A 25,976-nucleotide genomic window follows, 5' to 3' on the forward strand; every position below is an offset into this window, starting at 1 on the left:
ACCCTAAAACTATTTCAATCGGAACATTCCACGAGGAATAGAGAAAGTTTTAGGCTTTCGCGACCCGGAACGGGGAACAAACTGTGTTTTAAGGCTAGACGGAGCATATGAAAACATATGGAAGTAACAACAAATGAACGGTTTTCTATATTAAAACTTTTCTAAAAATGTTTAAAATCCATGCTAATTTTATAAATGGAAAAGTGTACGTGTCTGTTTGTTTGTCTGTCTTTCACGACAAAACGGAGCGATGAATTGGCGTGTTTTTTTAATGATTTTCAAGTGAAACACACAATACGACATTACAATTAATAGCAACTGAGCAGAGCGTGTACTACAGTACGGAAATAGCTTGTTTTACAATAAAAAATATATCAGTGATACTATACGTTTTTAAAATCGATCACATCACTTATACTAATATGAACAACATATGACACTATAGCTTATAATTTCACGCCTACATTGCATCCAATTTCCAACCAACATTTTCCGACAGAACAGAAAAGACGCAATTTTCCGTTTTGTGTATCCATTTCCCTCAGCTAATCTCTTTTCCATCGAAGCTAAGCAAAGTAGAAACACAATATCTTCCCTTTTGCAGATTTTTCCAACTTAGATGGAATCAGATCCCTGAGGAGCGCTTACTCCGATCGGCTAGGTTTTATTATAGCTTTAGCCGACTCACACGATGGAATGGCAGCCATTAATCAAGCTTATAATTACGCTGCACCTGCTGTAAGTGAGGGTATTAATCGCAGAGAATCGGATGATATGTGGGTACAAGAAAATTGGGTAATGAATGCTATTGATCATAGATATTACACGTTGGAACTGTTGAACAGAATTCATTCTAGCTTTACGACGCTTTTGCTTTGTAAACAAGTCTTATTAACATTGAGTAAGAAGCAAAAGGAGTTGTATGTCGATGCATACTATGGATGGCTTCTATACTATCAATAAATCGCATACTCGAGCTGCGCATCTTTCTCGCACAACTACATAGCTTAATATTAGTGGAAACCGTCACATAGTTTCCCAGCTTAGCTATTACATCTTCTAAGCATAGCTACATAGTACATCTCTGGTGGAAAAACACCCGAAACCTTAGGGCAGTTTTAATTTAATTTTTGAAATGTCTTTTTAACTATCATTTTTAAAACCGATCTTTTTCCATGTATGATCTATAATATCTATCTATAATGTTGATAAATTTTAAAATTTGAAGTCTTACTTCAAATTATTCGAAAATCACTTATATTAATTTTCAATTGTGAACGATCTTTAATTCCAACACTAGCGTCACAACCTAATACACCTCTACCTCACTGATTACATAATACAAGTAGGTCTACGTGTTTTCACACACTCTCATCTTAGACACAATAGGCCTTTCACGCTTCGAACCCCGTTATTTATATCTCCGTACATTCTCTATTAATAGTAGGTAGTATTGGCTATACAAAATGGCCTATCATTCTATGTAACGTCGCCTGTAATGTAATCTAAGGGTTCATTAATCTTATGTAAGTATTCCGCTATCTTGTGGTCGAAATTGGGGCATCCATTATTTAGCTGTCTCATGGTTTTTATTGAAGTAGTTTTGGGGTCAACTGTCAGTTGTGGCTAAGGTTATATGTATGTGTTTCGATTTATGTCATGATTAAAATTCACATTTGCAAAGATAAGATACTTGAAAAATGATTCGGTCAAGCATATAACAATAGTAACGTTAACGTTTACACTTTATCGAATCTTTTTACAACTTTTTCTTATTTTTAAGAAATCGCCATAAAAGAGACAACTTTGAAATATGTTATGCCATTATTTTAGCTTTTAAGAGGAGATTGTAATCAAAAATCTAATATTTTTTGTATTTGTTAAAGTAATTAAGTTTTAGTAATTAGAATTTAACTTCTCTCTGAAATCCGATCGATTATTAGATTTGGTACACACTCTTAATCTTGATGACCATACAATGTAAGCTCATTAAAACCGTTTAACATAAAAGAATATGCATTACTTGCTTTCTATTTCATAACCTAAATTCACAAAAATATATCAATAATTTAGTAGGAACTCATGGATTTACGACTATACCTAGATAAAATTTAAATACATTGTCGTATCCACCATTATATTTACATTATTATCATATGATTTTCCACTTTCCATTTTATCACTAACCTCCAAATAATACCTACTAACCCTTTAGGTGTGAATATCCTTAGCAAGTCTCCTCAGATTACTATTAAAGGTTAATTGAAACTACGGCTAAGCAGAACCTGTTGCTTATAAACACCATTAAGATTCCCCTTGAGGACATCAATTTAACTTTAGTAAGACCCTCCACTGGCTGGTCAATTTGTGTGAGGGAACTACATAGTTAGGGGTTTGTTATTTGTTTACTTTTTTGATAATACGAGTGTTATTTCTTACGTATAGTTTATTTTTCTGACTGTAACTTGTTGATTTTGATGTCGAATTTTATTAAGATTTTGATTTAAAAAAATCTGCCATAGGTACTCTATTCAACACTACTCGCGACCATCTATAGTACGCATCTATAGCACACATCCATAGCATCTATAACACGCATCCATAGCGCGCATGCATAACACACATCCATAGCACGCATCCATAGCATGCAAATATAGCAAGCACCTACGTATATTTCCATATAAAAATATATTTTAGTTGTGTCAGTTTCCACCTGTGCTAAGCTATGTGTATCAATGAATATGATTGGTGAAAGCCAAACGCATCCACAGCAACGTAGCATAGCACATCTCTGGTGGAAAAGCATCTTCATATCTACACGTGTACGGTACCTAGGTACACGTGAAGCCCTTTAGTAGTTTTGTTCGCTTTTTTCTAGGATTTCTTGAAGTCACTCGCTTGAGAAATGAGATTTTATTCAAAACTACTTAAAAGTTTTATAACGAGCTCTTTTACGGATGCTGAGTTGTCCCCCTTCTGCTTTTGATAATGGATTTTCTTTTGTTGTAAAGTATTTGAGTTTAATTTTGTAAGTTTTGCTAATAAATGTTTTGTAATGTCACTTTTTTGAAACCCGAAAGGAATACCCCTATATAGGGATGTAACGATATATGAACATTTTGAAATCTGTTTATTCCATCAGTTAGGTAATTAAAAAATATTAGTCACGTTTTTTTAATTTGTCATAGATGTCAATACTTAGATAAAGCGAATCAAAGTTTTGAAGTGGGAGCAAATACGCTATTTACACATTTAAAACGTATTTAGAAGTAATGTCACGGGGTATATCAAATAAATATATTTTCGAAAGTATTTGTTTTCGTAAGAAATTTAAAAAATATGTGGCTAATGTTTGAAAATAATCTACTTAATTACATTAAACATTACAAACAGACATTAAATAAAAATTAGTCATCTACCCTATTACTTGCTACATTTCCTCATAAATTAGATGCCATTTACATTTTGACTTACGTATCCAAATGAATCAAACTATTCGCATCGAATGAACGAAGGATATGTACAGATAGATACATAGATATCGTAATGATCAAAGCGTTTTCCTTGAATTAATTTTCCTCATAGCAAGGATATAAAATATTATATTCATAAATCATTGGTTTCATCTTACATTCCTTATTAAAGAGATTGATAGATTTGTTTGATTGATTGGTTGCATAATTTCAGAATGTCTTGTTATTTTTATTTTGACAATTTTTACCAGGGTTTTGCTCTTATTAAATAAAGCCTGTGTATTTATACGTATTACGATAGATTGATTTTGAGTAAATTAACGTAATAATATTTTCATATTTAATATTATATTTAATTTTTTCGTAACTTATTTAAAACGTAATGATACGTAAATATATTGTTTTGAAACGTATTGAAAAGATTTCAGCAAATGTTTTTTATCTATCATTAAAAGCAAATTTTAAAATAATCTGAGAGAATTTCCCGAAAGCAATAAACAGTTTTAAATGCAGAATCATAGAACTAATGCCTTCTTCACACTACGCTAGCATCTTAGTCCAGTAGCGAGTACTTAGTAGCTCTCTCTCACTCCTGTCCCAATATTAAAACGAGAGAGAACTACTAAATACTAGCTACTCGACTCAAATACTAGCGTAGTGCGAACAAGGCATATGAGTATGAGTAAAGTATCGATATAGGAAGACGTAATCATACTTTAGTTCGAACTGGGAATTGCGATTCGATTGCCAAGCTAGTAATAACCTATCATTTCCTAGATTGTGAGATACGTCACAGAACCATTGAAATGATTAATAACCTTATAAATACGTAGCTGTGGGAATCTAAGAAAATGTAATTGTATTGTTTTTTTTTATTAGTGAATCGAATAGAAGACAAGCTGATGACATGTTCTGATTGTAACATAAATCTTTAGTTTTATAAACATGCTTCTGCCAGCGGCTTCACCCGCGTTCCCATGGGATAAAAAGTAGCCTATGTGTTATTCCAGATCATAATTTACCCCTGTACCAAATTTTTTGATTGACAAATACAAATTATTATATTATCGGCTTAAAAAAGACTGTTTGACGATGAACTCGACTAGTATCAAGCCATGCTAGAGGCTTAAATTCAGGAGCAGCAATCCGTGACAATCACCGTGTCGTGTGTCGTGAAATGTTGCTGCTAATGAGTTAAACAGTTACGTGAGCACTGAAATGCTACTCAATTTTAAGTTGTAGGTACTTAAATATCGTGCTATCTCTGTCATTTTATAAAAAATTGATACGAACTAGTTTTGAGAGGGTCTTAAAATTGAGTAGTGTTTGAGTATTCGGACATATGTAGATAACATAATAATTAATTTAGTATGTCTCACGAAAGTTATAATAAAACAACAAATATACACACAAACTTTCGCATTTACAATATTAGAAAGATTTTCCAAACAGCTTTAAATCCTTTGATCAGCACCCATCAACAAATATCAGAAATAAAAAAGGAAAAGTTTACATTACGCGACCCCCACAGTTACAACACGCTGTAGCTCAGATATACAGGATGTATTCTATTTGGGATTTGTCGTAACATCTTGGCTTGTTGCCATACCGCTATATCAGAGTCATGTAAATCGCTGAAATGTAAAACCTTTGTTCATAACCTATGTTCGTAGGAAATTTCCGCTTTTCCAAATAAATTTTCGTGTAGTTACGGCCTATATGTTGATATAGACCGCTTGATTTGATTTGAATAGGATTTATAGAAAAGAATAGAAGGTTATCAGTTTTATTAAATAATAGATAACAATAGGTATAAAATAGACATTATGATCTGTCAATCTGACTGGCTCGTTGGTCGAGTGGTCGTTAGTGCGACTGCCGGGCAAGGGGTCTCCATATCCATGCCCAGGTCGGACAAAGCATTGCTGGTCATTTTTAACTTTTCGAAAATTTTCAATAGTAGCATGGAGTCTGGAATTGTGTCCAGTATATTATGGCAATATGACATGAATGATGAAAAGTGTACATTGTTCTGTGGCGTTACGTACCGTAATGATGATCAAGATACATAGAAAGATTCCTTAAAACATTACATTGATTTCATTTTTAGTAGCTTAACGTAAAGATAGGTAACTCTATCAACACATTAGCACACATCAGCTCCAATCACACTTTTGATTGCGAATAAACCTTCAAATCGCAATAAAGGCACAAAATCTACAGCTCGGACTAATCGGCAATCGCTTAAACTCACTCAATTTGTCTGAAGGTGGTCCAATCAAGCCAATAACACATCGATAACGTTTGCTTCTATTCAACAACTTGTGTGTTTTATACTTACTGCTTTATTTTTTAATTACTGCGAGAAACAATGTTTGTGTTTGGACTTTTTGAACTTTTCTAATTGTATGTTTCCCGTATTATTTATTGATGTGAATGAATATGGTGGTATGTTATCACGTTAATATTATAAATGTGGTAGTTTGTTTGGATGTTTCCGTTAATCACGCTACAACTACTAAATGGATTTTGATAAAATTTGGTATAAGAGAGGATATGAGCTGACTTGGATGATAGGATACTTTAATTAATTAATTCTGGGGAAGCTGCTGGCAGAAGCAAGTTGTGTCTAAATATTTGGTCTTATTCATTTAAATGATGTGGTCAAATCTGTTTTTTGTTTGGTTTTATATGTAGTAACTATGTGTGTAGGGATAATATAGGTAATAGATATAATAATTGCAAGTCAAACAAAACAATATAGTAATGTATCGTAGCCCTGTAACAGCTAATCGTTATTTTATTCTTAAGTTTGAACTATTGTCTTTACAACTATCCTACTCGGAACATTAATGTAATTTCAAAGTAAAAACCTTTCTGTTACATTTTTGCTTAAATAGAAATTACACATACACTACATATTACAAAACTAAATGAATAGACAACCAGTAGGTACGAGTACATAAAAACAAAACCTGCACACAAAATTCGGTAGAGCGAAGTGCAATCAGCCAAAATCTCAATTAAGCGAACTCCCAATCACTGCATTAGCACATTTCCAGTTCGCTTTCAATCGATGCGATCGGTACATTAGTCATCCGATACGATTTCCGCAGCTGTGCGGTGCTTTATATCCATCTATTAGGGTGCTAATAGATCATTGTTTTTAATCATATTGTTTTCTATACACGTCTTTGTAATTGACGTGGTCTTTTGTTGCCAATTTAATGTGTAGAGAGAGATAAGTGTGGGACAGCCATGTTTCGGCACGAATGGGCCGGCTCGACCGGAGTGATACCACGGCCTCACAGAAAACCGACGTGAAACAACGCCTTCGTTGTGTGAGTGAGATAACCGGAGGCCCAATTACTCCCCTTCGCAATCTTCTCGATTCCCTAACAGCCTTTAAATTTCTAACCCCGTAAAGGGTCGACAATGCACTAGTAACGCGTCTGGTATTTCAGGTGTCCTTGGACGGTGGCGATTGCTTACCATCAGGTGATCCGTCTGCAGGTTTACCGGCTTATTCCGTAAAAAAACAGATTTTCCTTGAGTTGAATAATGGTATCAAAAGATGAACCAGCCTACTTCATAACACATCTTTATACGGCCTAACCACGTACAATTCTAATAAAACCTCAAATAAATAACAAACAACACAAATTACATAATTACACAATACTTAAGATAAATACAAAACAATTACCCGAAATTTTCGACACTTACGCAACAATTTCCATTTAATACGGAGAGTCTTAAGCCAAATATAGAACACGAAACCCTGTGAAGAACGTTCATATAAGCTTCGAATTCAAATACTCGACATTAGAAATTCTAGAGAACAAGTAGATGAAGAACAATGCTCTTCATCGTACATCACTAACAAAGTAGGTTGGAACTCAAGACGTTTCATTAGTATAGACCTGACAGACAAGGACAGATAACTGGGACCGAGTCTAACCCGCCGGCAGCCGGGTGACATAGATTTAACGAAATTAAACCGCGGGTCTTAGGACCGTCTTTAATTAACGCCCAAAAATAGATTTCTATTCAGAGTATAGAAGGAAAAGATATGAGGTGTGAAGTTTCAATCAAATGTTCTTTTCTCAATCAGTGATATCTTTTTCAGATTTATGAACGAGTTTTCCAAAGAATGTAAGGAGTATTGAAGAGATTTATAACGCTGGTCTGTCGACGAACTTGCTTAATTAACAATCCTTCTGAAACTTTTCGAATTAATTTCGTAAATTAATTTACTTCACAATGTAATAAGTGAATGTAAGAAGATGGGTAGATGCCGTGTTTACATTTGGATAAATTAAAACTGGGGCTTGTAGCACATTTGAATATTTGGCGAATAAACAAACATAAAGACTCCCAAAACTAAGTTAATTTTACATGTCAGATGTCACTTTCGGATAAAATTTTAATAATATGAAAATTGTGAGACAGTTTATTTAATCATTCTTCAGCTAATATGACGCATTTTCAAACAAAAGTAATAAAAAGAAATCTTTAGCAAAATGTAACGACCTCATTTCACGGCACTTGATTTAAAAACAAATTCTGAGGAAATAAATTACTTCACATTCAAATACCGAATACAAAAATCCTTCAAGAAATATCAAAGACATTTCGACGAAAGAACTTATACAAATTCATTGCTCACATCGTGTAAATGCAACTCAATCGCTGTCACAAAGCGAGCCTCAGAAATTCATAAGGGTAACATATACCCAACGAGTGCGCAATAGGGTTGGATCACACGTCACACAAAGAATGTGGTCTTTTGAATTGAATTGAAATGTGAATTTATGGGCACAAAAGAATAAATACCTTTGGAATTTATTTAGAAGGGAATATTGTGGTCTTGGCTGAAAATGTTCATGACAATGCATTTTTCATTTAAGACTCAATTCTGGTGTAAGAGACATGACTTTAGGATATCTAGACTTCATTGAAATCCTTTAGAAAACGTTGTATAAAAAGGCTAAAACTTGAGACCCTTTTGGAGACTAAATCGTCCGTGAAACCCGCTCGATTTATCCCACATGAGATCAAAAGAAAACTTTAAACCCATTACCTACTCGTACGTATTTGTAAAACAATTCTATTTACCCCCTTCTTGCGACACAGATGCAAAAGTTTGTAATACGTACTCCATAAATGTTGGTATGAGTCGTTCCGCAATCAAAAGTTTGGTCGACCGCAACTTCAGAATATTATTTGCAGTCTGTGGTCAACTTTGTGTGGAACTACTGGCAACTATCAAAATGTATGAAGAGAGGAAGTGTGTAGTCAAACAAGAGAGATGACTGACAAGCGATTATGTGCCCTAATTACATTCGTTTGAGAAGAATAACAAATCAATATCGAGGTTACTAGATTTACTCTGGTCGGTGATTGATAAGAAACGTGAAGAATTTGTGGTAGAATATTTACATTGTTTTGGTGATTGAAACTATGAAAATTGATTGTAAATTTTGTTTTCTCATCGAATTTCAACTCTATGATATTTATGTATAGCTACCTGACTCGGCAAACTTCGTATTGCCTTAATATATTTTTCTCACCTTTAAAACCTTTCCTGGACTTCCACAAATAATTCAAGACCAATATTAACCAAATCGTTTCAGTCGTTCTCGAGTTTTAGCGAGACTAACGAACAGTAATTGATTTTTATTATATAGAGATAGCATTACAAGCAACATTCTAGAACGTTCCAGTACCAGTTAAAATTACCAAAAATAAATCCCATTTTAAAATAAAATAAACCTTCACACATTATAATAATAAGGTACATACTTAAATTGGCAACAGAATTGATACATTACCCTCGAGAATGGTAACACCAGGTACATTAATGTGATGTATGACCCGGCCTAACAAATGTATCTTAATTATTAATGATATGGCCGCACTAGGCCCTCGTTATACTGTTAATTGGACCTTAAATTGGTGTGGATTCACCTTTATCTAAGTTTGTGGCTCTATGTCAGTTAGGTTTTGAATTTTAAATTGTTTTGTGATACTGACTTTATAGTTAGTTTAGTGGCTACAGAAGTGAGATTCTGAGTTCGAAATGTGGCCCGAAAAAAGTTTTTTATTTGGTTCATTGATCCTTGATTTCTGTACCTACGTAATGAACAAAGAGTTTCAGTAATAAAATTACTGTAATAAGTTATGTTATCCTTTAATAATTGTACTACTACTCTCATAACTGACAACTAGTGACATCTGTTATCATAAAGCATTAATTTATATATTTTTGAGGGAGTAAAATCGTCCATTGACTTCTCCCACCTTGGGCAAGAGGAGAGGGAGTGTCAGATTCTTACTGACTAAAAACCACCCCGTTTCTTCTCCTGTTTTTCGAACTGGAGCCCCGGTAAACCCGCTAGGTAGACCGCAGCTCCAGATTAGCGATAGAATTTAAACATACCATTTTAAAAATATTTAATGGCACGTAACGTACCAGTACATAATAATAATTCAAAAATAAACCAAACATGTCTGCCAAAGAACAAATATATTAAATAAAAATCACCCAAACTGACTATTTTTGTTTTCTCAATAATAAAACTATGTCCACAAAATATAATCTTCAGCTCTAAACACACTTCATAAAATAACAAACACAATACAAGACACAATTACAAACAAACCACAATGTTAAGACGTTTTAATTGAAATCGATCTATAATTCTGTTAGCACGTGTACATTGTAATCGTACTACACAATAAGCTATACAAACCAGTATAAACGGACCTTCAAAAGTACAAAAATATCATTTAAAACGAGACCATAGTAACCTGGTTTCGTATAGGTCGATGTGTCGCTCTCCCAATACCAATAACACAATACAACTGGAAAATATGAGCGTGAGAGAATACAATACAATGATAGCAAAAAATCAATTTATGACGGTCAAAGGAAAAATCGCGGAACATTTTACATGACTTTTTCACGCGTCAATAATGGTATTACAAAGCTATTGTTGGAAAAAGTGATCAATTATTGGTCTTTGTATAATGGGTTATGCAGATTTTTATTGGATGTGAAATTATCTAGTGAACCATCTAGTGTTTCCATTATGTTTTGACTCAGTACTAATTTAATGTGACTGGTCGTCAGATAATAAGAGGGTTATACGAGTATTATAATCCATCTATTTATTACTTAAGTGGGCTGGTCAAATTGCATGTAAATAGGGTTCGTGTTGTAAAGCCAAAGTAATGCGTCGACTATCTCCCCTAGTGGTAAGTCTTGATGCGGCCGACAATAGAGCACATCTACCCATGGGCAATCTTGTCACTCTGGCCTTGAAAACACCCAGGTTCTACCTATCAGAAAACACAGACTCCGGCAAAGAATTTCACTCCTGAGCAGTTCGTACAAGGAACCTTGAAGCATAGAAAACTATTTTTTTTTTTTTTAATTTTTGTAAAATCTTGTATGCTTTGCAAAGTAAAACATCGCAGGATTTCTTCATGTATAGCAGCATACCCTACAACCTATAATCTACCCAATGTTTCACAAATAAATATAACGTGACTTTGAAACGCTTCGTCTTTAAAAATAAACCCAACTGGAGTGGAACCCACAATAAAGAAAATAAAATATTGCAATCATCAGAGACAATTAAACAATTGAAACATACACGTGTGTCTAGTACCGTACGTAGGTTTGTATAGTAGTATGAGTGTATTCAGCACAACGCCGATTGAATTTTAATCACTGTATCAAACGGAATGATGTAATCAAAATCATTCAATGTGTGAATGTATGTGTTTCCGAATAACGATCGGTGATAAATCGAGATCCTGATTCTGACGTGATATCCTGTACATCCCGTTACGACGTGGCCAAAAATTTATCAGACAGAAATATCAATTTATGAGCCTTTCTGTTCTATGGATCTGTTAGCTGTATTTACTGTTAGCTGTATTTCTTATCATTTATCATATATTTTTTTTCATACTCTGGGTACAATTCTAAACTCTATACTAATGAGATTATTACATTTTTTTTATGGTATAAGATCCCGTATACGAGCAGATGGATCACCTGATGATAAGCAATCTTCGCGGGTTGGTGGAGAATCGCGGAATTGGGCCCGCGGTAACCTCACTCATACAAGCACAAGGCAACCGTTGTTTCATATCGCTTTTCTGTGAGACCGTGGTATCACTTCAATCGAGTTGACCCATTTAAATATATATTATTAAATAAAAAATACATATTATTAGTATTACCTAGATACTAATAATATGTATTTTACCCGATTCGGGATTGAAACCTAAAACTATTTACTCGGCAGTACCACTTACGACCTAAATGGCAGTCGAAATCAATCACTTCAAATGAGTAAGACAATTATTTGCTTTAGTACAGACAGCATTAATTTTTTTGATTGACATCTTAAGTGAACTTCAAACAACTTTGAAGCATAATGATGGGTATTTGTGTATTTTTCAATTAATTCATCTTCCCTTTAGTAGCTTCATGTTTGAGAAAATCAATCATTGTTTATGTGTAGATATCTTGTTTACAATGTTCAATTTATCTACGTCTAATGGATTTGAGTTTGCGCACAACGTAATATAATGTTTGACTGCACGTTTGGCGTGGTGGCTGGGCAACCAGTAGGGCAACCAGTACTAAAAGTCCCGTCAAAACTGATTCAGCAATTTCAGAGATTAGCCAAAACAAACAGTTAGACAGACAAAAATTTTACAATATATTATTTTGGTGTATTTATCGTACGTATAGGTATTCATATGCATGTAGTCAAACATGCTTTTTCAATATAACATACGGTCAATCCAATCGTACTTATAAATATAGATGTGTCACTAAATCTTAGATACACATAAGAGTCTGTAAAGATATTTAATGAACACCGAGATAAATTTCATCACATTACTGAGCAGCAAAAGCTTAAAGAAACACTAATATGTTAGCCTTTTCAAAGATTTCTAAGGATTTAAGAACTGCCAGTTGACGATAAAATATTAAAACAGTCTACGGAACTCGACTCCGTACGATTCAAAATTAATGGTAGAACTTTGCTAAATCGTCTTCGTAGAGCAGCTTTAATAAAAGAAGCCTAATAACCGAGTGGTAAGGATTAAAATCGAGTGGCAAGGTACGAATAAGCCGCAGTCAGCAGCTGCAACGCTTCGCTTAAGCGCTTAAGCGTCAATATGTTTCAACGTTACTCACCGATAACTTTCAAACTAAATTCAACAAAGAACCTTAACATGAAGTGATAAAGTCCCATCTTGAACGGAATCATGAACTAGAAGCAGAAGCAGTACTCCATAACTTGCGTTCCTTTAAGATATGCACCGATGACTTGTGAGTCGATGTGAATAAAACTCTAAGCTTTTGAAATAAAGTTTAAAACGCTACAGCAGAAGTCAATTACTTCAACTGTCTAAAGAGGCGTTAAGGCTTACTTTTCGCGTTTAGTAAGACAAAATAGGTAAAATCAACATACAGTACGACATTTTTCACATTAAAAGGTGCCTTATTTCTTAGAAATACGGTTGAATTTTGGGAAAACTTACCGAAGGTGCTGTGAGAAGTTGGAGTGCTTCACTCAAGTTTTTGAGTGTGAGGGTGTTTCTCTCTCCATCTTCCTCTTCAGGTCCTGGAAGGTGTACCGAGGACTGTCGGGATCTAAATTCTGATTTCTTTGTACTGGATCCACTGCCATTGGCGAACTGATGTTGGGAGGACGCTCGGCGAAACGGACACGTCATGGTGGAATTCGGTGGTCTCAAGTCATTGGTTTGGTATTCAGTTTAGTATCTGGAAAGATAAGAAAAGGATTTATAGATACATTGTTAAGAATCAAAATTGTTAGTAAGTTTTGAATGGGTTTATTACACTTTTCCTAAGAGCTAAAATCATAGTTATTAGTAGTGTTCATAGAAAATGAGCATTTCAAAATTAATTAAAAACACTAAAATAAAATATGAAATTACATATAAATATATCAGCAGTAATTAAACAGATCATGAAAAATAATAAAGTTGTTATAAAAACCATAAAAATCTAATTCAGTATCGTATTCAGTAATACCTAACTCAAAAACTACAATCAGAGATTACAAAATAACCATTAGTACCGCTTCACTCATCTAACAAAGTACTCAAAATAACCCAAATGAGACATTTAAAAGTCAAACAAACAAACAAAACAATAGACAGAGTTCCACAGTTTATATCACTTCACAAACTGCCTTAAACTGTTTCCGTCTAAACAAACTAATGTATGTAAATAGTTTAAAACAAATAATGGTCCTTTCCTTAGTCAAACAACATGATAGTTTCCTAACAAATATTTGACATAGGTTCGTTTGGGACTAGCTAATATTTCGACGGTAATTGCTTTGTACTTGCTTTCTGACGCTTTCATTTACACGTTTGAATGAAATAATTGGTATGCCAATACTTGGGTCGGGTGATAATCATTGTTTAAATGGTATGCGATGATAGTTAGAGATCTTTGAAAATAATACAATTATAATTTTATGAGCTCGTTCAAAAAGGAGCCTAATCGAAGTGATGTCTAGTAGAAAAAGTATATTTGAGTTCAAATGTTATCAGCCAATGAATATTAGCCATTAGACCAATACAGAGGGTTTTGGTAGGACTTATGCTCGATCCAAAGCTGCGGACAACCTACTACCGACTCAAAGCAAGAAAAAGAACGGGGTTTTGTTAAGTCAGTAAGAGTCTGACACTCGCCTCACACAAGGCGGCAGAAGTCAATGAATGATTTTCAACCCTCAAAAATAGGGTACCATACTCAAGTCTCTCTACTTGAGAGACAACTATTCACAAAAGTAAAGGGTAGAATACACAATACATATTAATACAAAATAATTATATTTATTCCCATTACACGCAAGGACGTCACTTCATAAGCAATTTTCTTCGAGGACGCACACTCCCTTAGGAATCGCTCAGAAACCTGTTTGTGGGTCATATTAATATATGCTGAGTTTAGGTCTACTTAAGGTCTATTATCGTTTGGCAAATTTGAATATTTGCTAAGATCTGCTCTTATACCAGTTCGTAGTAGGCCAAATAACATTTTTGAAAGGTTAAGAGGTTTTTTTGAAGTATTATACCTATATTATTATAAATGTAAATATGTATCTGTTGGCAGAGATAATGGTACGCTTTAGGCAGAGATTATGCTACGGTACATATGAATTTTCAATCGTTATGATATACATTAAGAATAAAAATACACCTATTTGAATTTAAAACGTAATAAAACCAGATCTCTTAAATCATTACTTTCTCAAATCACCCTTTTTTTAAGGTGGGAAAAACATCCAATTACTTCCGACTCCCGCCTTGGGCGAGGCGAGAGGGAGTGTCAGACTCTTACTGACTAAAAACCACCCCGTTCCAACTCCTGTTTTTCGAGCCGGAGCTCCAGTAAACCCGCTAGGTAGTCCGCAGCTCCGGATCAACTCTCAAATCACCCTATAAGTACCAGACCATAATAAAACGAAAATACAAAAACCCATAAATTACCCAAGTCGACAGTCTTGTTATAACTTTGTCTATAATAATAATAACTGCCTTAGTTTGATTATAACTAAACAGAAACCCTACAATGCGGCTACTGAACTTGTAACCCTACAATTTCCGAGACCCGAGGGGATCCCGTTATCAAGAAACTCGACTTCCTACATAATGAGTTTCGAGAACTTTTTTCTACATTTTGAAAGGTCAATTTTACGGTGAAAGTTAATTTGTAAGAATTTTGTGTTATAGTGTAATTGGCTTTCTGTTCATAGAAGGTGTAGGTAGTATTATGAACTTCTAGGGAAATATGATTTTAGTTTCGTGTAGGAAGAAGACGGACAAAAGAATGAATTGTGTGGGAGAGCCACGCTTCGGCTTGAATGGACCGGCTCGACCGAATGATACCACGGCCTCACAGAAAAACCGACGTCAAACAACGCTTGCATTGTGCTTCGTAGTGAGAGTGAAGTTACCGGAGGTCCCATAAATCCCTCTTCTCAATAACCGATTCCCCATCAACACTTAAATTCCAAACCTCCAAAAAGCCGGCAATGCACTTGTAACGCCTCTGGTGTTTAGGGTGATCCGTCTGCTCGTTTACTGGCTTATACTATAAAAAATGACGCGAAAGATATTTTTCTCATTTCTTTCTTCTGTCGTGTATAATATCGAATAGTCCATTTATAGAATATTAAAGTTCAATAATTTATCACTGCGTATTTAAAGGCATACATGACACGAGACTGATAAAGATAATTTAATATTGTATTTTCCAAATAAAACATTTAAGCACCGTCACATATGTATATTGTTAAAGTAAATTACAAATTAATAAAAGCAACCTCGGCACTCGTCGAAGTTAAAGTGCCACGCTGAAACAAAAAGGCGGTCAAGCACAATACTGGTTGCATTCTGTTCGAATTGCCTGTTTGCACGGCTACGACCCAGATATTAAACGATGTTTTCGTTTAAACTGCAAATGCAGATTTATTTTGTAGTTTTTTTTTGTCAGGATTGTATGTAGTTTGTATATTACGGCACGTAGTCGCAACTGCGACTGAATCGACAAACATAATTCAATTTCAGAATTATGCAAATTCTTGAGCTTAAAATTGATTATAGCTTAATACCGATTATGGAAAAAAGTCTTGGCCAGGCATGATACCAGACCCTAATTTGAATTCTGACTGATTTATTACAATAGGCTCATTCCTAATATACGGACAGCGCGTTGGCTGGGCAACTGGCTGCCGTGGAACGTGTAGCGGTTTCGATTCCCACACGGACCAACTTCTTAGGTGATTCACTAATAAAATTGTTATTTCGGATTTGGGTATCATGTGTATGTGAAAAAAACGTACTCCCGACATTGTAGGAAATCCTAGTGTGGGCCAACGTGTTTCTATTAAAATAGAAGAAAGAAAGATAATAGGTACCGTACCATAATGCCAATGAGTAAGAGAGTAACATTTAGTAAATACTTCAGCTGCAGCTTTAAAAAATACTGAACAAAACAAAATGAATATTTAAACAAGCTTTAAGTAAAAATCCACCAGTAAGCCCAACTACAACAATAATTGTTCACAAAATATTTACACACACAGAACATGGAATTTTACCGGAATCCCACGAAATAGTTGCGGCAAAAACATTTTACATTTTAAAATAAAATGGATGGTAATTAATGCTTATATAGAGAAGAGCTTCACAATTCCAAATTAATTGGTTGGCTCGGTCAGAAAATTCACCAATGAATATAATTTGAGGGTTTAATTCCCAGTTTAAGCTAAATACGTGGTGTACGTATCAATATTTCGACGAATAACTTTGGTTATAACAACATCTGTTTGTTTGTCAAAAAGGCAGAAAAAAGCACGGCAATATACCACATCTTCATCAAGAAAATCATCGATCCTATAGCAATAAGGTTAGAGCCTTTTGCCCAATAACGGAAACGATGATGAACGAATGATGTAGATGACTAATTTTTATTTTAATGTCCGTCTTGTAGATTATTTTAAAACATTACATATTTTTATTTTCTTACAGAATCACAAATAATTACCTAACTGACGGACTATAAATAGATTTTTAATTTTCATACCCCGTCATCATCCCTATTTTTGAAACCTTTGCTATGCTATAACTAAATGAAATCGAAAAAATAATATTTTGTTGAACATCGAATATTTACTCTCAATGCAATAATAAAACATTTTGCTACGTCAAATGTACATTAATAAATTTACTGACACGTGCAAACGATGTAATAAATATAAATAAAATAAATATTTTATGTCCGTCCGTTACATCCCCAACATCCGCATCACATGTATCATTACTTGTACAAACAGACAGATCGCAGGACAAATATTTACATATAGATATAGACCTTATGAAAATATTTCGGGAATGACACGTCTTTTCTACATATTTATATCATCTGTGTAAATTATATGTGTTTAATGTTATATTTGTGCATGTGTGGGTGAGTTTTAATCATAGCCGTGATTTTTTATGGTATAAGCCGGTAAAGGAGCTGGTTTAACTAAGAAAATACTATTAATCGTTTAACTTAAAACAAAGCAAGTGTTCATTTTATAAACATGTAATAGACTGCTTAATACTTTTGAACCTCAAACAAAGTTGACTATTAGGTCTCCTCAAGTTATAGTTACCAAAATCATTCGCCACCACGATGTATGAAACAGGCATGCACCGTAGGACTTACTTCAAAAATAAAATCATTCCAACACTCTTTCTAACACAATTAAAGAAAGGGAAATAAACAAAAATTACAATAAAAATTATACGAAGAAAGTCCCGAAAGCAGTTGACAACAGAAGGAAAGTTTGATTCGACATATTTCCTCGTTTCAATATCTGGATCAGATAGCCAATTTCCTGGCATTTAGGACCACTTTCGTTTGGCATTATTGTCAGCTCTACACGTACCTCCTAAGGGTCTCGATTCTGCCCAATTCTATCCACATGTAGCCTTGAGGTGCCCATTCAATCTTGACCTTACTTTTCTTATTTCAGGTAGAATTTTTGAAATAGGTCGAATTTATTAAATAAGAAAAGGGACATAGTAACTATGTGGAATTATTTATCGAATATCGTGTTGGTATTCTGTCAAAATGTTTGCGAAAGATGTTTTATTTAATTTGCTGTCTATTTTCGGGTAGCACTGAATAGTAAATGTATAAGTTTCTGTATTTATTTATTTATTGGTTAGTTGTAAACGTCAATGCGTGGTCGAATGTGAAATGAGATGAAATCTATTTTTGCGCATAGTTTAACATGAAAATACTTGTTTCTACGTAATTTATGGAAGTTAAAAATAAGTCGTTGTTTACTGTACTCATACAGTAAACAAACGAATGTTTTAAATGTATAGTATAATTTAAATCAAATGCATCGAATTTGCTAAATAAGTTTGATCATATTATTAGACACATTTATTTTAGAATCCATTTTGAAAATCAACAATATATAATTCATTTATAGCTTCAACCAGCAACCATTCAAGGTCAATACAACTTCCACAAAAATATACTTTACAACCTCTCATCTTCTTACAATAAAACCTAAAAAAAACCGCTGAAAACCATAAACCATATAGTTTCCAAAAACTTTCTGTAGGCAAACAACAAACATGGTGTTCCGATGTGACTGTTAAACCATTTAAAGGCTTCGTACAAAATTGGGTATGACGTTATTAAAAGTTATAGCTTTTCGTTCTGTGTAGTTTTGTTTTGGATCGTGAAATTGGATTTCTGCTGTGAGGTCCCTTGGTAGAAGTATTCTGGTATTGAATGCGGATGCTTTATTGAATTATTTGGTGAGGATAATGGTGTCTGAGTCTGGTGCTATTTCTACTGGTGCTATTCTACTGGCTGTTGTATAATGGGTTAATAGAATATTACTGTTTTATAATGGATTTTGTAAAATGGGTTTGATTTAAAAGGATATTAATACGAGTAGCTACTTGTTTTCCAGCAGTGTCGTATAAACTATTGAGCTTAGTTGCAATGTATAGTCACGCCTTTTAGGGGTCGAGTAGAGGTGCAGATTAGCATACTTAACTTGGTTTATTGGATTGTTTTTTTTTAGTTTTTCAATAAATATGGCGTCTAGTTTATTATTTTACTGTCAATCCCTAATACCTACCATGTGGAACATAGACTCTGTTGTATAAAATATATATTTTCTTATTTTTCAGCATGTGGAAAGAATGAATCGGTTAAATAAATAACGTCATGTTTTATTCTATCTTAAGAATAATTAAGATATGGGTCATATTTTGAAAGATTGAATTTTCTATATGTTTTATTCATTTTATAGCCAAAAAATCTAGGGTAAAATATTTTATGAGATTCAATATTTTTCATACACAGCTTAGCTTGTTTTTCTATACATACAGTGCCCTCCAAAAGTTAGTTGAAATTAGTTCACCTTATCAATGATGTTATATATTTTCCAAAATACGCAGTTTCTATGAATGAACTGTTTACTATTTATGTTTGGATACACTATTCTAATACGTACAATAGGAAATTCCACGAAATTCATTTTGATTTCTTTCTAAATCTATGTTTATGTGTGCACTACTTGAATTGAGCGCGTCAAAAGTCAGTTGAAATAGCAAACTTTAAACGATATCTGATACTCTCGCGGTTTTAAATTCATTTATTATTATTGTTAAGGCAGTGTGCGTAGTTTAAATTTAATAATAAGATATTGTAAGGTGATTTGACTGTTTTTGAATTAATAATGGCGCCGAGGCGAAAATTAACTATCGAAGAAAGAATAAAGATTGTTATTACGAAAAAATTAAAAACTTTAGTGCTGTGGGAAAATTATTTAAAGTTAGTCCAGAAGGTGTCCGAAAAATAATAAAGAAAAGTTTAGAATGTCCTAGTCTTGCAGATAGGCCACGGTCGGGGCGTCCTAGGGCTACTACTTCTGTTGATGATCGACTAATAGTGCGGCAGTGTAAAATTAATCCCAAGATTGTGGTACGAGAGATCAAAGATCAATTACAGGAAGCAGGGACCTCGGTTTCTGAAACTACTATCAGGCGACGCCTGCATGATGCTAATTTACGAGGTCACATTGCCAGAAAGAAACTTTTAACATCGATCCATAAAAAACGAAGGTTGGAGTTCGCCCGCAAGTATTCGGATAAACCAATAGAATTTTGGAAGAGAGTAGTCTTTAGCGATGAATCGAAGTTCGAACTATTTGGAAATCGCCGTCGGCAAACTGTATGGCGCACAAGCAATGATAACTCTTACGACGACAAATACTTGCAGCCCACTGTGAAACACGGCGGTGGGAGTGTGATGGTTTGGGGGTGTTTTTCTTGGCATGGTGTGGGCCGACTGCAAGTAATTGAAGGCAAGATGACAGCACAGGTCTACTGTAATATTCTCCGTGACAATTTAAAACAATCTGCTGAAACAATGGGGTTAGGTCAGATTTTCAAGTACCAACAAGACAATGATCCGAAGCATACAGCAAGGATAACTAAACAATATTTTGAAGATAACGAAGTGGATTTACTGGAATGGCCTTCGATGTCACCCGACCTTAACCCCATTGAACATTTATGGGATGAATTAGACCGTAGGATCCCTGTTTCCATAAGATGCAACAGGAATTTGTTTAAAAATAAAATTCTTGAAACACGGTCGATTATTCGAAACATTACAGAATCTTGTAGAATCAATGTAGACGACTTAAAGCAGTTCTACAGAATAATGGCGGTCATACAAAATATTTTATTCTATTTGCAAAGACACAAGCCATTAAAATATTTTTTCAACAATTTCAACTAACTTTTGGTAACGTGAAGTTAATCTACATAAATTATAATTATGGGATTTGTTATGATTCTCTTACTGACAGAAAATTCTAAATCGATTATATTTTAATAAATAATTTTGAAGCCAATTTTATTTGGTTTTATTATAATTTCCTCAATCTAGGCTAATATTTTATGAGATTCAATATTTTTCATACACAGCTTAGCTTGTTTTTCTATATACATACTACATATATTTCATAAAATGACCTTGTTTATACACTCTATGAATAAAACACCCCAACATCAAAACAAATACGAAAGCCATATAAAAACTCGAACGTAATTTCTTTCACAGAACTCCTAAGGCTTTCACGGCACAGGTACTGACGCAAATGAAGTTTAAAATACCAAACTTATTATAACTGAAACATTACCAATGAAACCTGACCTTGAGACACACGTGTACCATGTATAATGGAAGGTCAAACTATATTGGTTGGCCATACTTAGTTAATTAACTATTATAAACGTGATAACATTATATTAATTGTATCGTAAAGGTATTCCCTTAGCAGGTATGTTAAGTCGTATAGTAAATAAAGTTATTTTCATAGTCTGAGTTTGTATAATATATTTTCATGGCTTTTTACCCGACTGTAGTATGGAAAAGTAAGGATAGCACCTATTTATTGTCAGTTATTATAATTATGAGACATAAATAATATAAATAGAAAGCATTAGGCACAATTTAATCCTCAAATATTCATTTTTTAAAACATTACCCCACATTAGGTTTTCTTCTGTGTCGTGGGTGCGCTTATAAACATACAAGTTCACATACACAAACAACAATTTGTTAATCACACAAAGAGTTACTTCGTACAGGAATCGAAATCGCTACACGTTACTTGGCAGCCGGTTGCCCAGCCACCGCGCCAATCATGCAGTCATTATAATATTGTTTTATGTGTGCAAAGGGGACTTAAAATGATGTTTAAATAAATTATAATCTAATACAAATTAGTCCAATTACACAGAACACTCTTTATATTTTTATAGTAGCAGCAAGAACTTCTCCCCTCTTTTTCGGCAAATAAATCAAACCAAAAATACAAGCTTAAAACTAAAATGTAACTTTATTCGCAATTCGACTATCCTAACAAATTTTTGCGGCTCGAAACGATGCGCTCAGCTTCGTCGTCAAATTCTTCAGCCGCCATTTTGTTTTGCAAACGAGTCGGTTCTATATAGGTATACCTACCCCGTTTCATCAAAATTCTAAGGCGTGGTAGAATTTATTTTGTGTATGCCCACCGCTTTTGATCAAATTCACTGTCTTTTTTATGGAAGGGAGCCAAAATAGGTAATTTTATTACGAGATAATAATAAAAACGTTCAAACACAATGATTGTCGTGGCTTATTGGTCGTTATTATATTGTCTTTGATATCCAACGTTTTATACGTAATGTTATTTTTACTTGAAGAGTTCAGGAGGCACTTGATGTAAGTACAGTGGGGAACAGAGATGTTGTCTTAAGGAAATAAATTACTACGGTTTGGTAACCGTATACAGCCGTATAGCTCATATACGTTGGTCCGTATATGCCCAAACTTGATTCCTTCCATGTGATGTGGTCTATGGGGATGTGATGTCTAATTTGTTTATGTAAATGAACTCGCAATACATAAGACAATTCTGGTATGGGACCAAGATCCATGTAAAAGAAATAAATTAAACTCCCAGCCGCACTGGAGCGGAACCTTGTAATTTGTAAATTGTATTGAAAAACAAAACCGCATCTACAGCCGCTTGTATTCGCCATATATGGATTCTTGTTTCACTATATTTAGCGGCTAAAAACCGTCATAGTTTCACTCTAGTGCAACCAAGGCCTAATTTCCTAAGATAGGTTTACTTTAGTAAGTCCTATATACGAGCTATAATGTTTGCTTCCAATAATATTGTGTAGCAAGAACGTCTGAACGCACGGAAATTTGTTCTAGTTTCTATAAGATTGTATCACGGTTGATGAAGCTTCGCAGCTATCTTACATAATACTGAGTTCAGTATAGAGAGTAGTTAGTCTAGATATATTAGGTAGGATACCTATTTGGCTTTTATTTTTCTTTTACCAATTACATTTGATTGGATTGTTACTTTGAGGTCGGTAGTTTCATTCTTTTGGTGACTTAACCGCGATCCCCAAGTCGGCTTTCAAGCACATATATATCATACATCAACAACCTATAAGTGGCCACTGTTTACCAAAGGCCTCTTCTCACAGGAAGAAGGTTTGAGCACTAATGCACCACATAATTACAATTATAAGCCCATGTTCTCCTTACGACGTTTTCCTTCACCGTTTGTCAGAGGTGTCTTAAGAAATCTTGGAAAGGACATATAATATCAAGGCATGAGAAGCGAACGTCTTAAGCCTGTGGACCACCACGACCCACTCAAGACAAGCATGCTGAAGTTCATTTTAAGATAAATTCATGGATTTTTAATCACTACACAGTATTGTTTGATCTGACATTCGATCACACTATAGACAAAATAATCCATACTTTTGTACCTTTTCGGTTTATTTTAAGAGACAACCAATACTTGTGTGGGCTGAACAAGTCATCTTGAAGCCCCTAAAATATTAAAACATCAGATCTAACTGTCCCTTACCTCCCTAGGCGATGCCCTAAGTTCGTAGCCTAACTTATGTCCTTAGAGAGCTGTCACCTAGTTTCTAAGAATTAAATATATATGTTCTACATAGTTTGTAGTCTTTTATAATAATTTATTCAAGTCTTTCCTTGTCCAGTTAAACGGACACGTGTCTAACTTTTCGCGACAACCTGTGAGAAGTAAAATTTATAAGAAGTAATATTTTAACTTGGACATCTGTGAAGTAAGATGTCATAGACCTGATTCCCACACATCGGAACAACAGTCTATAAGTGGCCACTGCTGAGCAAAGGCCTATTTGGAGAAAGTTTGACCATTAGGTAATCACCACGCTTGTTCAAAGAGGGTTAGCAATGTCAAACTTATAATTAGAAATTATAAGGTTTCCTCACGATGTTTTCCCTCACCGTTTTTCAAAAAAGAGCGTATTCTTTTTTAAAATGCCAGCAACATATCTGTGACTCCTCTGGTGTTATGGGCGGCACTATCGGTTACCATCAGGTGATACGTCTGCTCGTTTGCCTTCTATTCCATTAAAAAAAGCCCTTCTAAAAATAAAATCGCTTCACTAGATTACGTAATAAAATAAATAAATAAACAGGAAGGAATAGTATGGGCCATTTAGCGACAACTTCATCCCATTAACGGTACCTACATCGAATTTGGAACTCGCCATTGACTTTTATGTTTCCTAAATTTAGGGCATCGACGCGCTCTGACTACTAATGAAACTTGCCGACAAAAGTTAGTAGGTACATTCTTGCCTTTATATTTCTTAAAAGGTTTCATAATACATGTGCCGATTTTGGAATAGTGGGCTAATACGTATGACAATTTTAGTGGCTATTTAAGTTTCTATTAAATTTATATTTGTTTTAAATAAAACGTTGCCTCACCTCAAAATTTTCTCCAGTGCCGTCGGTGCGTTAACAAACATACAAGTTCACCAACACATGACACCCATACCAGAAACAACAATTTGTGGATCACACAAAGAGTTGATCCGTGTAAGAATTAGACCTGCTATACGTTACGCCGCAGCTGGTTGCTCAGCCCTCACGCCAAACGTACAGTTGAATAAAATAAAATAGATTCAACATTCTGCATTGTTATCGTGATTATCAATATATATAAAAAAAAACTAGAAGAATTGTACCCAATCTGGTCATCGAACTAAGAAGTTGTATGACCAATGAGGCAGAACTTGACCAAAATGTATTTCATATGACCAAGCACAAAATCTCCAGCAAATCCGTTATGCAGCATAATTATAATAAACCACCATTCAAGTTAACATGAATCTTATTTAGAAAAAGATAAAGATGAAATTCGTATGCCAACACAATGTACCATCAATAAATTGTTTGCCAATGTTCTCGATGAGTTTTTCTAAGTTTATGGCGTATTTATCATTCGAATACTGTCGGCCAACTTCCTCGTAGCTCGTGGGGAGTGTAAAAATGTCCGATAAATCGGTGAAATCGGTATAAAAAGACGCCGATTTTCAAGGAAACTGTTCGCATTGAAAGATCTTGTATCTCGTTTGAGGATTTGGACCATTCATTCTATTTAATCTTTTATTTTTTTGAATCAAGAATTCAATATGGCGCCGACGGGGATGATTAAGTGACTACTTTTAATTTTCCTTTTGATCTCTAAAAGGTTTATGTTTTTCTTTTTGGATGTTGTGTGTTTTTGTTAACAGAATAGAAGATGATTCGTAATATTTTTATCTTAAGAGCAGATGCCAAAGTTGGCTTTTAAATGAAAACTAACTAACAAATATCTTTTTAACAAAATGCCTTTTTTATTTTCTCTGTTTTTCATCTTTAAACAGAGAGGAGTGGAAGGAGGGTAGGGAGGCCTTTGCTCTGCAATGGGACGATCATGGTTGAAATCTAAATCTAATATTTTTCGGCTTACTCACATAACTATTTGACGAGAAGTCGACTAGTTTCAAGCCATACTAGAGGCTCATATTCTTGAGCAGTCGGCGACACACGACGCGGCAACCGTCTTTTTACAAAATAGGAGTTTGAAATACAACTAAATGATAATGATATACTTTGTATGCTCAACAAAGCAGTTACTACATTTATAATGACTACCAAATGTAATGAATATCGAACTATATTTAATATTAAAATAATATCCACAATTACCAGCCACATCTGTGATCAATAAATAGCTCATTAATACAGTATGGATACAAAAGAATATGAATGAATATTCGTTCGAGTTCCTCATAAGCTATTGAACGATATATGAATGATATTTATGAGTGTCTTGGTGATCTAATTACATTTTTTCTTAGAAGAATCGTTGGTACTTATGACACACGTTATAATGTGCTGCACGGTTGGTTCGGTGCCTGGGTAATCCGGCTGTCGTGCAACGTGTACCGTGTTTGATTCCCGCACGGAAGAAAGTATTAGCAGATTTTAATAAAAATATTTTT

At 34.3% G+C, this 25,976-nt stretch overlaps 1 protein-coding gene across 2 annotated transcripts in view; it reads right to left on the bottom strand.

Moving 5' to 3' along the window:
- Positions 1 to 25,976, bottom strand: part of LOC118271253 (head-specific guanylate cyclase) — a 105,001-nt gene that overhangs the window by 57,484 nt on the left and 21,541 nt on the right. For both annotated transcript variants that reach the window (XM_050695868.1, XM_050695867.1), the window contains exon 2: positions 13,047 to 13,290. In XM_050695868.1, the coding sequence (XP_050551825.1) occupies positions 13,047 to 13,241 (195 nt within the window). In that variant the 5' untranslated portion in view covers positions 13,242 to 13,290. The remainder of the gene's footprint in view (positions 1 to 13,046; positions 13,291 to 25,976) is intronic.

Source organism: Spodoptera frugiperda, chromosome 9 (genome assembly GCF_023101765.2).
Source record: "Spodoptera frugiperda isolate SF20-4 chromosome 9, AGI-APGP_CSIRO_Sfru_2.0, whole genome shotgun sequence".
In the NCBI taxonomy this organism is placed as follows: domain Eukaryota; kingdom Metazoa; phylum Arthropoda; class Insecta; order Lepidoptera; family Noctuidae; genus Spodoptera; species Spodoptera frugiperda.